The sequence below is a fragment of the Mixophyes fleayi genome, chromosome 6 (genome assembly GCF_038048845.1).
Source record: "Mixophyes fleayi isolate aMixFle1 chromosome 6, aMixFle1.hap1, whole genome shotgun sequence".
NCBI classification, from domain to species: Eukaryota; Metazoa; Chordata; class Amphibia; order Anura; family Limnodynastidae; genus Mixophyes; species Mixophyes fleayi.
Window position 1 is genome coordinate 218719987 of NC_134407.1, and position 14499 is coordinate 218734485.

Here is a 14499-nt window from a genome sequence, read left to right on the forward strand (position 1 = left end):
GTGATAGGCCAAGAGGGATCCATCTACAGCACCCTGATTCATAGTAAGTGGTCAGGGGTACCAGCCCAGGTACACCAGCAGCGAGGTACGTTAGCAGCATCAGTTACCCAGAAGGAATGTGGTTCTGAGTGCCACATAAAGGAGCTCAGTGGTGGCAGCGGGCTCCTCCTCCTGCGGTAGGAGGGGCGTATTCGGAATAAAGAAAGGGAACAGTGGCAAAGTAAGCCTAGCAGGTTCCCAGCAACAACAGACAGGGTGGCAGAGGCGGTCCAACCTGTCACACATGCTCTATTGCAATAAATGAATAATGCATAATCAATAGCTCTATATTTTTTTTCCAGAATACTCTAGAATACACTCTAAAATGTATTTATGTATATTTTAATCATTTACATTTATAAAATACACATTTTGACAGTATTTCTTTCATATGTATCAGCACATGGAAATTGTTTTCTTCTTGCATGCATCATCTGAAGCTTTAAGATAGTCTTTGTGTAAAACTTTTGCCAAATTCAGAACAAGTACATGGCTTCTTACCTGTGTGGATTCTCTGATGTGTAATAAGACCCCATTAAATGTAAAGCATTTCCCACACTCAGAACATGGGAATGTTTTATCACCTGTGTGAATTTTCTGATGTGTAATAAGACTGGATTTAAAGATAAAACATTTCCCACACAAGGGATCTAGGAATAGAACTACGAGAGACTGATTGGTTGAAAATTTTCCAGGCAATCCATGCTTGTTCACCTAACGTCTCAATATTAGAGACCCACTTTAAGGTTCTTACCAGGTGGTACAGATGCCCGGAACATCTTGCAAAAATGTTTCGCGGACTGTCTAGTGCCTGTTGGAGATGTAGTTCAGGATCAGGATCTTTATTACATTTCTGGTGGGATTGCCCCGTACTAAAACCCTTTTGGTCACAGGTTATAGACATCACACAGAAGATGCTTGGCCAGGCTATTCCCGATACCCCGATGTACTGGCTCCTCAATAAAGTAGATATGCCAATTTCCTGCTTTAAAAAATCTCTGTTAAAATTTGTGATATAAGCCGCCAAGGCAGTCATACCTGTGAGATGGAAAACAACCACGCCACCAAATGTTCGGGATTGGATCAGGAGATTAGAATATTACAGGTCCATGGAAGAATTATATTTGTCAGATAGGGACTCTTTTGTAACATATTATACTATATGGAGACCTTGGCTGGACTATAGATTCGCCAGAGTTTGCGGCCTTGGGTTCATCCGTCTGAAACATGTATCTTTAGGTTACAGGGGTGAACCAGCCGTCTGTAATGGTTGGATTAGGCTATGTTCTATATCTCCTCTGTATATGCTGTAGGCCTTTTATTATTATGATGACTTGCATCATGCCATCCCCTATTCTTTCCTTATGTTTCTCTGTTATATTTCCCCCCGTCTGTCTTTATGTTTTATATGTCAGGTCAGCTATACCCACCTTTCGTGGATGGGAATGTTCGCACTCTCTGACACATTTAGCCACCTTTGGCTTAGTACTATGTTGTTATGATGTTATAATCTCTTTATCATTCGCCATCCAAAACGAATATTGTTGAAATTGCATATATGTAACCTGTGTTTGTTACTAAAAACCTCAATAAAAACTTATTTAAAAAAAAAAAAAAAAAACATTTCCCACACACAGAACACTGAAATGGCTTCTTACCTGTGTGAGTTCTCTGATGTTTAACAAGATATGATTTATCTGTAAAACATTTTCTACACTCAGAATATGGAATTTGTGTCTCATCTGTGTGAATACTCTTATATTTATTAAAATTAGATTTATCTGTAAAACATTTCCCACACTTAGAACATGAAAATCATTTCTCACCTGTGTGAATTTTCTGCTGTACAACAAGACCTAATTTGAGTGCAAAAAAATTTCCACACTCAGAATATGGAAATGGCTGCTCACCATTGTGAATTCTTTGATGTTTAACAACATTTGAATTTTGTATATAACATTTCCCACAATCAGAACATGGAAATTATTTCTCACCTGTATGAGTTATCGGATGTGAAACCAGATCTGACTTATATGTATAACACATACTTGCCAACTCTCCCGGAATGTCCAGGAGACTCCCGCATTTTGGGAGAGTCTCCCGGACTCGTGTGGCAATCTCCCGAATTCTGCCCACTTCACTAGGAAGTGCCCCACTTCCTAGTGAAGTGGGCAGAATTAGATCCCAAACGCCGCTATTCCCGGTGAATCGCGGCGTTTGGCCCCGCCCCCCCGCTGTCAAATTACGCATTTGCATCATGACGTCATATGGGGCGGGTCCAAAATGACGCGATTTTGGCCGTCCCGGCCCCCTCACGTCCCCCTTCACTGACTGGCTCCCGGAAGAGAGCTGAAGAAAGTCGGCAAGTATGGTATAACATTTCCACATTCAGAACACAGATATATTGTATAACCTCTATGAGCTGTACTAGGTATCGGAATAGGAGAACATGCTTCATGATTAGAGAGATCAGATGATATATGTGCACAGTGAAGTACTGGATGTATATTTGGACTAATGTGGCTTTCTCCTGAGAAATCATGTAATCATGTATGATGATGACGTTATCTTCTATTTTAAAACCTGGAGACAAAATGAAATATCCCTTTGCAATAATCTTGCTTTTGTGTCCATCTGCTGGAAATAAAATAGATATATTGAAATAGACATTGAGTAGCAAATTTTCATACGTTTAATAAGTTCAAGGTGTTTAAATGTTGAATTTCTATTTTCAAACACGAAGAGTTCATTACAAATCTAAATGTACAAACAGTAATTATACAGATAAAACATTGGCTTAAAATATAACACATTACCAAGCACATTGCACAGACCCAGCCGCAGGGACACACAGATTGCACAGCCACATTGGACAAAGCAAAAACGCAGACTTTGGTGTGTAATATTTCCCAAGCACACACATGGACCAGCCCGTATCATAGGACAGGGAGCCTCATTAGCCACTGACATTGTCTAAGCACAATGCTCATACAGACACTGCCCACACACACAAACATTGGAGCCTTGGTAGCAGAGTAGACATGGGCTAAATTAACACCACATCCTATCCATTGGTCTACACTACTCAAAGTCAACCAAGTAGACACATAGGTATCAAAACAACAGTGAAGCAGCCTTTATATGTCCATCTGATCAACATCACACAGCAAAAACATGTGGCCAGAGTAATACAACTAATGTAGGCTATGGCCTCTCTGTAGACAAGCACTGAGAGGGAAGGAGAGCAGCTTGACAAAGCAATAAAGCACAGTAGGAAATAGCAACATAGAATGATGAAGGCACAGAGCGGAGGAGAGCATTAGGACTGAGTAGAAGAATGGAGCGGAGCAGGGCACAGACTGGCAATAGCACAAAGTGTAAGAAGGCATAAGGACAGAGCAAGATACAGAGACAGTTCAGATGAAAAGCAAAAGTACAAAGCATCCAACCACAGAGATATGAGGGGAGCTATGGTACAATGATGGGTGTGTGATTATAGTTTTGTGTGTGCAAGAAGGTAGAGTTTGTGTGAAGTGTGTGTTGTGATGGGATGTATGCAGGAAATAACCTGCTTTAGTATTGTAGTGTTACATATACTGAGAATAAAACATTCAGGAATTATCACACAAGGTGCCAGCAGGAATTATCTAGATTTTTCGGTCTGTTATTTCTTAATCCTGTTGTGTGATCACACAACCCAATGTTTGTGGTATCTGGAATGATGATTACAGTTCCTATCACACCGCCTTTTTCTAGAACCCAGTAATCATGGAAAAAGAGCTGTGCAAAGTATTCTCCTAACTCATCCTTCTCTAGATCATCTACCTCTGACGCTTTCTGTAGGAAGGAAATACATTGCCTCTCCATGTTTACATTCTAAAACGCTAGTAGGTGCTCTTACTTGTTCTGCCCCTGGATCATAAATTTGTCTTTCACACAATGTCATATTCTCTCTAATGAACACTGGAAAACGGAGTTTATATGCCTTAATTGGTACTTGGTACATACTGTGATTGCATGTTGGGGCCTAGGTGCAGGTGGCTGTAACAGCCGCTGAAAGGGAGTCATCAATAGTATACACATCATCTCTACAGACTCTATCCCATATCCTTAATGTATGCATGGACGTTCTCCTTCTAAAATGCTCCTTTAACAAGCCATTAATTCTTTCTATTAATCCTGCTGCTTGAGGACAATAGGAAATGTGATACCCCCAATATACATATTTGTCTTTGGTCCACTGACTGATTCTCGCACCAGTGAAATGGGATCGGTTGTATTTCAGATGGTAATGCATACAGATGGTATTGCATACAGATGGTATTGCATACAGATGGTATTGCATACAGATGGTATTGCATACAGATGGTATTGCTTACAGATGTCATTGCATACAGATGGTATTGCATACAGATGGTATTGCATACAGATGTCATTGCATACAGATGGTATTGCATACAGATGTCATTGCATACAGATGGTATTGCATACAGATGTCATTGCATACAGATGGTATTGCATACAGATGGTATTGCATACAGATGGTAATGCCATAATGTGTGCAGATGTCCTCCAGCATCTTTAGAGTTGCATCTTAGTGGGCACAGACAATGGGTAACACCAGCAATACTCCGGAGTAGGTATCTACTGCTGTACAGCAATACTGTACCTGTCTTTTCCTGTAGGTAGAGATTCTATGAAGTCCATCTGCCATACTCAGACAGCTTGTTTTCCTCTGATAACAGACCCCAAATCTCAGGTCAAAGCTTTTCTGCGATTCAATTGTTGCCAAGTTTCACATTGTTGGACAATGTCTCTAGTCATGATTTGTGTGAGAGGGAATTCTTTTGTTTCGGCCCAATCATAGATTCTTTACACTCCCCGATGGGCATGAGCCCACTTTCTGAGATTGTATAACTCTGTATCATCAGTTGGGGAAAGTTTAACAGCATCTGCAATATCATTTTGCTCAAGGCCTGTATAAGCAATTACATGTCCTATGCCGACTGATCGTTTACTACATTTATTCCATATATTTGTCCAGAAATCAGGCCCTCCCCAGATTGGCTTGTTGCTGACTCTCCAGTCATCTTCTTTCCAGGTAGGTAACCATGTAGTTAGTCCTTTGAACCCTGCCAAACTGTCTGTATAAAGGAGAACAGGATCATCTGTTTCTTCACTGCTTTCAATTCTGCATACTGACCTTCTCCACGCTCATGCAGTATCATTTGTTGTATATATTGATATGCAGCAGCTGTCCATCTTCAAAAATTTGGTGTTAAACTCACTGACACATCAGTAAACCATACCAAATGCCTCCGTTTGTCAATCAAATAGGAGTAGGGCTCGGCTACTGTTACAACTCTACCTCCAATCTGCAAAGGGGGTAACTCCTGCTCTACAACTTCAAATGTAATCATGTCAGCCAGTGGTGTGCTGTTTGTAGAGAGTTCTTGTGAGGGTACTCCACCTCTTTATGACAGGTACCATTTCCATTTCTGTAAAGTGGGTTTTTCAGCTCAACTGCTGTTCTGGGTTCAAGTCCTTGTCTGATCCATACAGCAATTGGTAAATCAGTTCTTATGATCACTGGATGCTTCTTTGTGGTTGACTCCACATGCTGTAGGGCTGGGTATGCAGCCAGTAGCTGCTCCTCTAAAGGTGAGTATCTTCTTTGGGCTGGAGAGAACTGTTTAACCCAAAATCCAATTGGAGTCTATCTTCTGGAGTTGGTGACTTCTGCTAGAGACCCCATGACATTCCATGATATGTCACAGTAATGTCTAGAAAGAAAGGCTGATCTGGGTGTATTTGACCTAAAGCATTATGAGCCTGTATTGCTTGCTTTGCAGCTTGAAAAGCATTCCCCCGCTCAGCATTCCATACAAATTCAGTCTTTTTATGTGTCACATTTTAGATGGGTCTTAAAATAAATCCATGATGTGGTACAAATGCTCTCCAATAGCCCACTGCTCCAGAATCTGTTTGGCTTCTTTCATAGTAGTTGGAGGCTTCAACTACTGAATAGTTTCCAACACTGGTTGAGGTATAGTACTCTGCAGTCCTGATCAAGCCCAGAAATCTAATAGTCTGTATTGGGCCTTGTAATCATCCAGCATCAACTCAACATAAAGTCAGTAAGTCTTTAAATCCTGCATCACCTGCTCCTTTGAGTCACCTGACAACATGATGTCATCAATGTAATGGTACAAGTGACTTGTGGTGTGATCATATCAAGGTCACATGCAATCAGTCCATGACATATTGTTTGGACTGTGAAGATATCCCTGTGGAAACAGTGGGAATGTTTTTTTCTTCCATCCCAAGTAAAAGCAAAGTGGTCCTGGGACTCAGCAGTAATAGGAATTGAGAAGAAAGCATTGGCAAGATCAAGTACTGCATGCCATTCTCCTGCTGTTTCTGTGATCTTCTCCACTATTGTGATTATATCTGGTACTACAGTCACAAGAGGAGGAGCTACCTTGTTGAGACCCTTGTAATCAACTGTGAAACTATATGAACTGTCCGGTTTCTTCACGGGGAACACTGGAGTGTTACATGGGCTGACCGTTTCAAGTAACACACCTTCTTGTAGCAATGCTTGCAGTTTCTCCAATTTCCTTTAAACCGCCTTGAAAACAATATTGTTTGAGGTTTACATGTTACACTGAAGGAGGAATGTAAACAGGGGGGACCATTTTGCATTTCCTGTAAATACTGCTTTCACTGCAGACACTGAAGAATTTTACACAACGGTCAAAAATACAAGTGCCCAAGGGCGTGTCTATGGACTTCCCTCCCAAAATATCCATTCCAAGTATGTTATTGGTAGTTCAGATACCAACACTTCAGTGGGGAAAATTGGTCCTTTCCCTACTTGGAGTCTGCATTGAACACAGGCCGCTCACGTCTGCGTACCTCCTAAACCTTCTACATCTACCAATATGTTGTGAAGTGGGGAGATATGAAACAGAAAATAGTGAGACCTCTGCTCCTGTGTCCAGCAATGATGTACATCTTATAGGGCTCACATTTGGTTGCCAGTATATCGCCACCTTTAGATGGTGTCGGTCCCTAGGTTTCATAACACAGAAGTTGAAATGTACTTGTGGCTTCTGGGACCTGCCATTCTTTCATAAAGGGTATGGCACTCTCCACCCACCTCCTCCACCCCACTGTGGCTGGTATTGCTCAACTGTTTTTTTGTACTTCTGCATATGGGTTAGAAAGTGGCAGTGCTGTGGGTCTCATTAGGGGAGGAAGATGTGCCTGCTCTTCTATGTCACTCTTGGTAATGTGCTTAGGAACAGTGCCCTTTTTTTCTCTTGAACTGCTTTCCACTGTTTAAACAAAACTGCAGGTGATATACCATCTAGTGTGTTTTTAGGTACTCCTTCCTTTAGCAAGTCAAGAAACATTTGTTTTCTAGTCACTTTGTATTGAGTATCTGTGGTGGGGGCTTATACTGTTTCTGTTGTCACCACATCCCTCCTGTAACAGGGCATTGCCTATGCTTGCTAACAGTGTCTAATTCTGCCAATTGACTCAACATTGTACATAAATCAAATACAGCTGTTTCAACAGTTTGTTTAACAGGCAACATTGCAACTAAAGTAGATTTCAAATAACCAGGAGCTGTTTGCAACATCTGTGTTATCAAACGTAGGGTTACTTCTACCATATCAGGTCCTGTCCACATCACATTTACAAATAAACCAGTACCAGCAGTATCCTGCTTCTCGGTCGTTGAACCATGCCTCTCTATTTCAGTAACACATGCTAATTCACGCCACCTCTGAATCCCTGCTCCTATATCAGACCAAGGTGTGTTAGGTACCAAGTCAGACGGGTGATCATACAATTGTGCAATTGAGTCTCTCATTAGATGTAACATTGAAAATGCATTTTCAGTTTCTGTTGCTCTCTGCATATACAATCTGACAAGAGGATCTACGCTCAAACATTACACCATCTGCTCGATTTTCCCACAATCGTAACAATCAGCTTAACAATTCTTCCTTATGTCTCTGTCTTTATTCCCCATTTCTGATCATTGTTTCTGTATTTGACCTGGTTTCCTCAGTCCATAAATGGACTGTGGTTGAGCTGTCCCACTTCCAACCTGTTTATACTCTCTTTTCTGTTGCTTAGTTATTATAGGTAACAGTTCCCCCATTACATAATTTGTATATTCAATCTCCTCATCAGAGGCGTCTGTATCAATGTGGGTTAAATCCTCCCACGTCTGTGTTTGTATGAGCGTCTTCACACAGACAGGATTGACAGTTTTATCCCTTTTATTTTTCATTTACAACCTCTACTGCATAGCGAGAGTATTTCTACACTAATTCCCCAGCCTGTTTTTCCTGATCCCTCATGCACACGCAGAGCCAAGCCAGCTGCCCTTTTAATGCACAATTCTCATCAATCAACGTTTAACATTCACTCTCCTGACCTACTATTACTTGTACACAGATATTTAAAACATTAGCAGCTATGTTTTTGTCCCTTGTCATACCTTGATAGATCTATATTACATACTGCTTGACAAGAGTCAGCCAAGCACGCTGGTATTGCATGTCTAATTACTTCTGTCATACATGGGGTTCAGAGTCTGGAACTAGGCCACCATGAAGGAAGCAATTCTCCCTTTTCGTTTTTTTCTCACTATGCTGTTTGAACCAATTATATCTAATATCTGTTTACAATTACACCAATGATATCCTGTCAGACTATGTCAATGTTGTTCCCAGTGGAACCTAGGTTCAAATAATACCAGTGATTTATTGAGTGAATATAAGAAACTACTAGTAATTAAAACAAACAAAAATTAAAGTGATAGATTATATATACTTAGCTTCGGTAGTATAAACAGTGATCACAGTCCAGGGAGCCCCTCTGTCATTGACACCTGACATCTTTAGGGAGAAGTTGTCAGGACACAGTCAGTTCAGGTCCTAGGTTAGGCTGCTTTGTTCTTGTTAAATTTATTCTTATATAGAAATTGTCTGGACAGTAGCTCCTGGACTGTGACCATATAAAGGTAATAATGTAAATGTACATATATAAAGCATGGTTACATCATCCAAGCAGGAACAATACATGGCATTACAGGTACATGATCACATAAAGCACAATAACTTGTAATCACCCTTACACTGAGTTTGTACTGGCTGGAAACTGGGTAGATTTAAATAATTCCTGTACATGACTTATGGTCTGTATAAGTCAGGCGCCGTCCCCACACTTCTCCTAGGTGCCATGTCCTACTTCCTGCTCGCGTCCCGTTGCCTAGCAGCGGGACTCTCTTTCGGATTCTGCCTCCCCCAGCTCGCACATGCGCATTTCAGTCGTGTCCCGTTGCTAGGCAGTGGGACGCTTGTTCTGGGCTCCGTCTTCGGTCAGCTGTGCTTTGACCGCCGAAATCACTCTCCTCCTATCAGGGCTTACTTCCTCCTATTTGAGGACCTGACTCTCAGATGTACCTTGCCAGAACATTGGTTCACCAATCTTCAGCGTTCCAGTGTCCTGTTCTGTTTCTGTGTTTTGCTATTTGGATTCTGACTTCTGGCTTGTCTCATGACAATCCCTTTGCTGTGATTCAGTATCTCATTGTGCACAAGGCTCCTGACCTCAGCTACCCCTGACCACTTTCCTGTATCAGCCCTTTTGTACCTCGCCTTTGCTGGCTTGTATCCAGTTGTTCTACCATTCCTGTGTATACTCCATTGCACTGGTGACTAAGTGGGAGAACCGTGACCTGCGCACCTCACAAAGCCAAGTCCATACCTCCTTGCGGGGATCCCTGATGAGCACCAGGGGTGCGTTAGACTCCGCGCCTCTCAGTCTAGTTGTGCCAATACCAGTCAGTGGCTACTCAGCTATTTCAAACGTAACAGCCCTAATGCATAGTTGCCCAACTTAGATCCAATGTGGGAAACCCCTGGGTTAACATGTGAGAAGGCAATTGCAAGCAAGGGTTGCTATTTTAGTAATAGCACACAGTGATCTGGTTAATGTAATCTTCAAAACAGTGTGCATCACTGGTGGAATATCTTATTCTTGTGTGTGTAATATAACTCTCTGAAGGGGAGATGCATCTGTTTTTGGCACTCCAGCCCTCTTCAGATGTGTTAAGTTGCACAGTGAATTGTTTGTTCCTTCTATGGTCACTAAGTGAAGATAAGCAGAAGGGTCTCCTCACCCGTACCACTGTACAGCTTTCAATACTCTGCAATCAGACTTTCAATGAACAGGTCGAGTCAGTCAGAACAATTTATCTCACCTGTTTGTAGCCTTTATAAAGCCCCTATGCTCTGCCAAACCTTGGCACAAACAAAGTTTTACTTCGGATTTCTCTGCTTGTATTTTTAAGAAAACTTGCTTTGTTTGACTGTACACTATTCTACTTTCTCCAATTCGTTAACATTGGCTTTGTCACTATTCTTTCTCCTACAATCCTTTGACTTCAACTTGCAAATCATAATTCAGGACTAAGAGGCTTGGGCAGACGTGGTGTTTCTTTATCAGTATACACTATGTAAATGTATTTATTCCTATTTGCATCTATTACATTTATAAAATGCACATCTATTGCTGCAACCCCTGTTTGACATCTATCAGTTCATGAACATTGATTTTCTCTTGTGTGTATTATTTGATGCTTTGAGAGAGAGAGTTTTTGTGCAAACCTTTTTCCACATTCAGAACAAGAAAATGGCTTCTCACCAGTGTGAATTCTCTGATGTGTAACAAGGCTGAATTTAAATGTAAAACTTTTTCCACATTCAAAACAAGAAAATGGCTTTTCACCAGTGTGAATTCTCTGATGTGTAACAAGGCTGAATTTAAATGTAAAACATTTCCCACACTCAGAACATGGAAATGTTTTCTCACCTGTGTGAATTCTCTGATGTGTAAGAAGACCTGCTTTATCTGTAAAACATTTCCCACACTCAGAACATGGAAACGGTTTCTCACCTGTATGAGTTCTGTGATGTATATCAAGACTGGATTTATCTGTAAAACATTTCCCACATTCAGAACATGGAAATGGTTTCTCACCTGTATGAGTTCTCTGATGTTTAACAAGATTGGATTTATCTGTAAAACATTTCCCACACTCAGAACAAGGAAATGGTTTCTCACCTGTGTGAATTCTCTGATGTTTAACAAGATTGTGTTTAACTGTAAAACATTTCCCACACTCAGAACATGGATATGGCTTCTCACCTGTGTGAGCACGCTGATGTCTAACAAGATGTGAATTCTCTGTAAAACCTTTCCCACACTCCGAACATGAAAATGGTTTAGCACCTGTGTGAATTCTCTGATGTCCAATAAGATGTGATTTCTGTATAAAACATTTCCCACACTCCGAACATGGAAATGGTTTAGCACCTGTATGAATTCTCTGATGTTTAACAAGACTTGAATTGCGTGTAAAACATTTTCCACAATCATAACATGAAAATGGCTTCTCACCTGTGTGAATTCTCTTATGTTTAACAAGACCTGAATTACGTGTAAAACATTTCCCACACTCAGAACATGGAAATGTTTTCTCACTTGTGTGATGTCTCTGATGTTTAACAAGCCTGTGTTTAACTGTAAAACGTTTCCCACACACAGAACATGGAAATGGTTTAGCACCTGCGTGAAGTCTCTGATGTTTAACAAGACCTGAATTGCGTGTAAAACATTTCCCACACTCAGAACATGGAAATGGTTTTTCACCACTGTGAATTCTCTGATGTGTAATGAGACGTGATTTATATGTAAAACATTTCCCACATTCAGAACATGGAAATTTTGTATTACCTCTATGAGCTGTACTAGGTGTAGCAATATCTGAGTTATTAGGAAAACATGCTTCAAGATTAGAGGGATCAGATGATATATGTGCACTGTGAAGTTCTGGATGCATATTTGGAGTAATGGGTTTTCCTCCTGGAAAATCTTGTATGCTGTTATCTTCTATTTCATAGCCTGGAGACAAAACGAGATATCCCTCTGAGGTATTCGTGGTTGTGTGTCCATCTGCTGGAAATAAAATAGATGTATGGAAATAGACATTGAGTAGCAAATTTTTACAGAAATAGTGAGTGCATGAGGATCAATTGTTTAATTTCTGTTTGCAAACAAGAATATTTCATTACAAATTTAAATGTACGTACAGCATTTATACAGTCAAAACATTGGCTTAAAATATAAAGCATTACCAAGAACTTGCATAGACCCAGCCACATATGACAATGCAACGCAGACTTTGGTGTGTAACATTTCCCAGGCACACACATTGCCCAGCATGTATTATAGGATAGTTTCATTAGCCAGTGACATTATCCAACCACAATGCTCATACAGACACTGCCCTCACACACAAACATTTGAGCCTTGGTAGCAGAGTAGACATGGGCTAAGTTAACACAACACCGTTTCTATTGGTTTACACTACTCAATGTTCAGCAAGTGGACAGGTAAATAGCAAAACAAAACAATGAAGCAATGAAGCAGCCTCTATAAATCAACATCAGGCAGCATAGCCCCGGGCTAGAGTAATACAACTAATTTAAACTGCATCTTCTGCGTAGACAAGCACTGTGAGGGAAGGAGAGCAGCTTGACAGAGCAATACAGCACAGTAGGAAATAGAGACACAGAATGATGAAGGCACAGAGCGGAGGAGAGCATTAGCACTGAGTAGGAGAATGGAGCAGGGCACAGACGGGCAACAGGAAAAAGTAGGAGAAAGCATAAGGGCAGAGCAGGATACAGAGACAGGTCAGAAGATGAAGAGCAACAGTACAAAGCACCAACCACAGAGATATGAGGGCGCTATGGTACAATGATAGGTGTGTGATTATAGTAATGTGAGTGCAAGACGGTAGAGTGTGTGTGAAGTGTGTGTTGTGATGGAATGTATGTAGGAAATAACCTGCTTTAGTATTGCAGTGTTACACATACTGAGAATAAAACATTTAGGAATTATTAAAGAAGGAAAAAATTGGGTAATGTCACATGTACTATTGCACAGAGAGGATCATGGGTAATACCATCCATCTCATCACATTGATCAGTGATTGAATCACTATGGTGACGTCTCTTGTACTGATGTATGCGAACCACAAGAGTGTGAGTAGGAGACTGGGCAGATCTCTTGGCTGGTAGCACACACTGATATGATGTGAGGAAGAGAACATGAGTCTAATAGGGGCTGTATGGGTGTAGAACAAGTGATTGTGGAAGTGTCTGAACAAGGAGAATATCTCACTCTTTTCTGTAATAAGTGTTTATTACTCACCGGTGCTGATATCTGTAGGGATTTTCTCCTCCTTACACTGCTGATCACCCCTCACACACATCTTCTCTTCTTCTTCTATATTTTCTACCTTAATATCAGTCAGATCTTCAACCTAAAAAAACAATAAAATAACACATTAATAATGTCTGATTTCAATAATTAAGATTAAACAGTATTTTTGTGAGACCATAAATTCCATCTACCTGACACTCCTGTGGGATACTGTAATTTCCCTCTGTACAATCCTGTGAATAAAGAGGACGGGGACATCTCTCTGGGGTATTTCTGTTACTAGATCCATCTGTAGAAGACACACAGAAGACACACATTGTTTAGGTGTGATGGTCAGATGTTGTGTGTACATTAACCTAAGCAACCTATAACTTGATAGGGAAAGCAGGAATATAAGTAAATAAGGATGAATCTCTTTTATATTTAAATCTTAAAATCATTGTAAAACAGTAAAAACAGGCTGGATCAATGAGAAATGTCAAAATCTGTAAATCTTTATATGAGGGGTTTAATGTCTGCCAATTACACCTACCAGGTGATCGCGGGCATATACTGTGTAAGAATATCTGCCTCAGTATGAGTAGATAATTTACAGTGTAAAGTTTGGACAGGTCACATGATATCTTCATGCCCAAGTACTTCACTGACTGCTTGGTCCAAATGAAGTAAAAAGAGGAGGACAGAGGAAACTTGAGAATCGGGTTAAGTAATGTAAAAAAGCTTTAGACTTGGATTTAAACATTGCTGATATTTTGACAAGCGTACAATTCTTCATGAGGTTGTAGAGAGAAGTCTGGCACAGGAAGAGAGAACAGGAAGTTATCTGCTAAAGCTGCAAATTTATGGTGGATGGGGCCTAATGTAGTACCTGTGATGTTTGGGTTGTCTATAGAGCTAATTATGGCTTATAGTTGAAATCAAGCCTTTTGCGCTATTGGCTGTGATAGATCCACACTGAGAAGTGAAATGGGACAGTATCTCGTACAGTACAATAAATATATTATGTATAATTGTAATGACAGGAAACGTCTGAACCGAAGCTCTCTCTAAACCATGTCTAGGAAGATTTCAGCATTTCAGTCTAGGAGGACCCAGGGCTCACTTTGAACTCTGCATAGATAACCATATAGAACTTGGCAGTAATGT

The 14499-nt window shown here is 40.6% G+C and overlaps 2 protein-coding genes across 6 annotated transcripts in view; one reads left to right on the forward strand and one right to left on the reverse strand.

The window, feature by feature from the left end:
* Positions 1–14499, forward strand: part of LOC142159791 (uncharacterized) — a 1176369-nt gene that overhangs the window by 60124 nt on the left and 1101746 nt on the right. The window lies entirely within an intron of this gene.
* Positions 8777–14499, reverse strand: part of LOC142159777 (uncharacterized) — a 93163-nt gene continuing 87440 nt past the window's right edge. Inside the window, exons 2-4 of one of the 4 annotated variants that reach the window (XM_075214465.1) lie at positions 13545–13642; positions 13342–13453; positions 8777–12078 (exon numbers count right to left, since the gene is read on the reverse strand). In XM_075214465.1, coding sequence (XP_075070566.1) covers positions 10664–12078; positions 13342–13453; positions 13545–13642 — 1625 coding nt within the window. In that variant the 3' untranslated portion in view covers positions 8777–10663. Of the gene's footprint in view, positions 12082–13341; positions 13454–13544; positions 13643–14499 lie in introns of all 4 variants that reach the window. The other 3 variants (XM_075214464.1, XM_075214467.1, XM_075214463.1) reach the window with 3 other exon arrangements.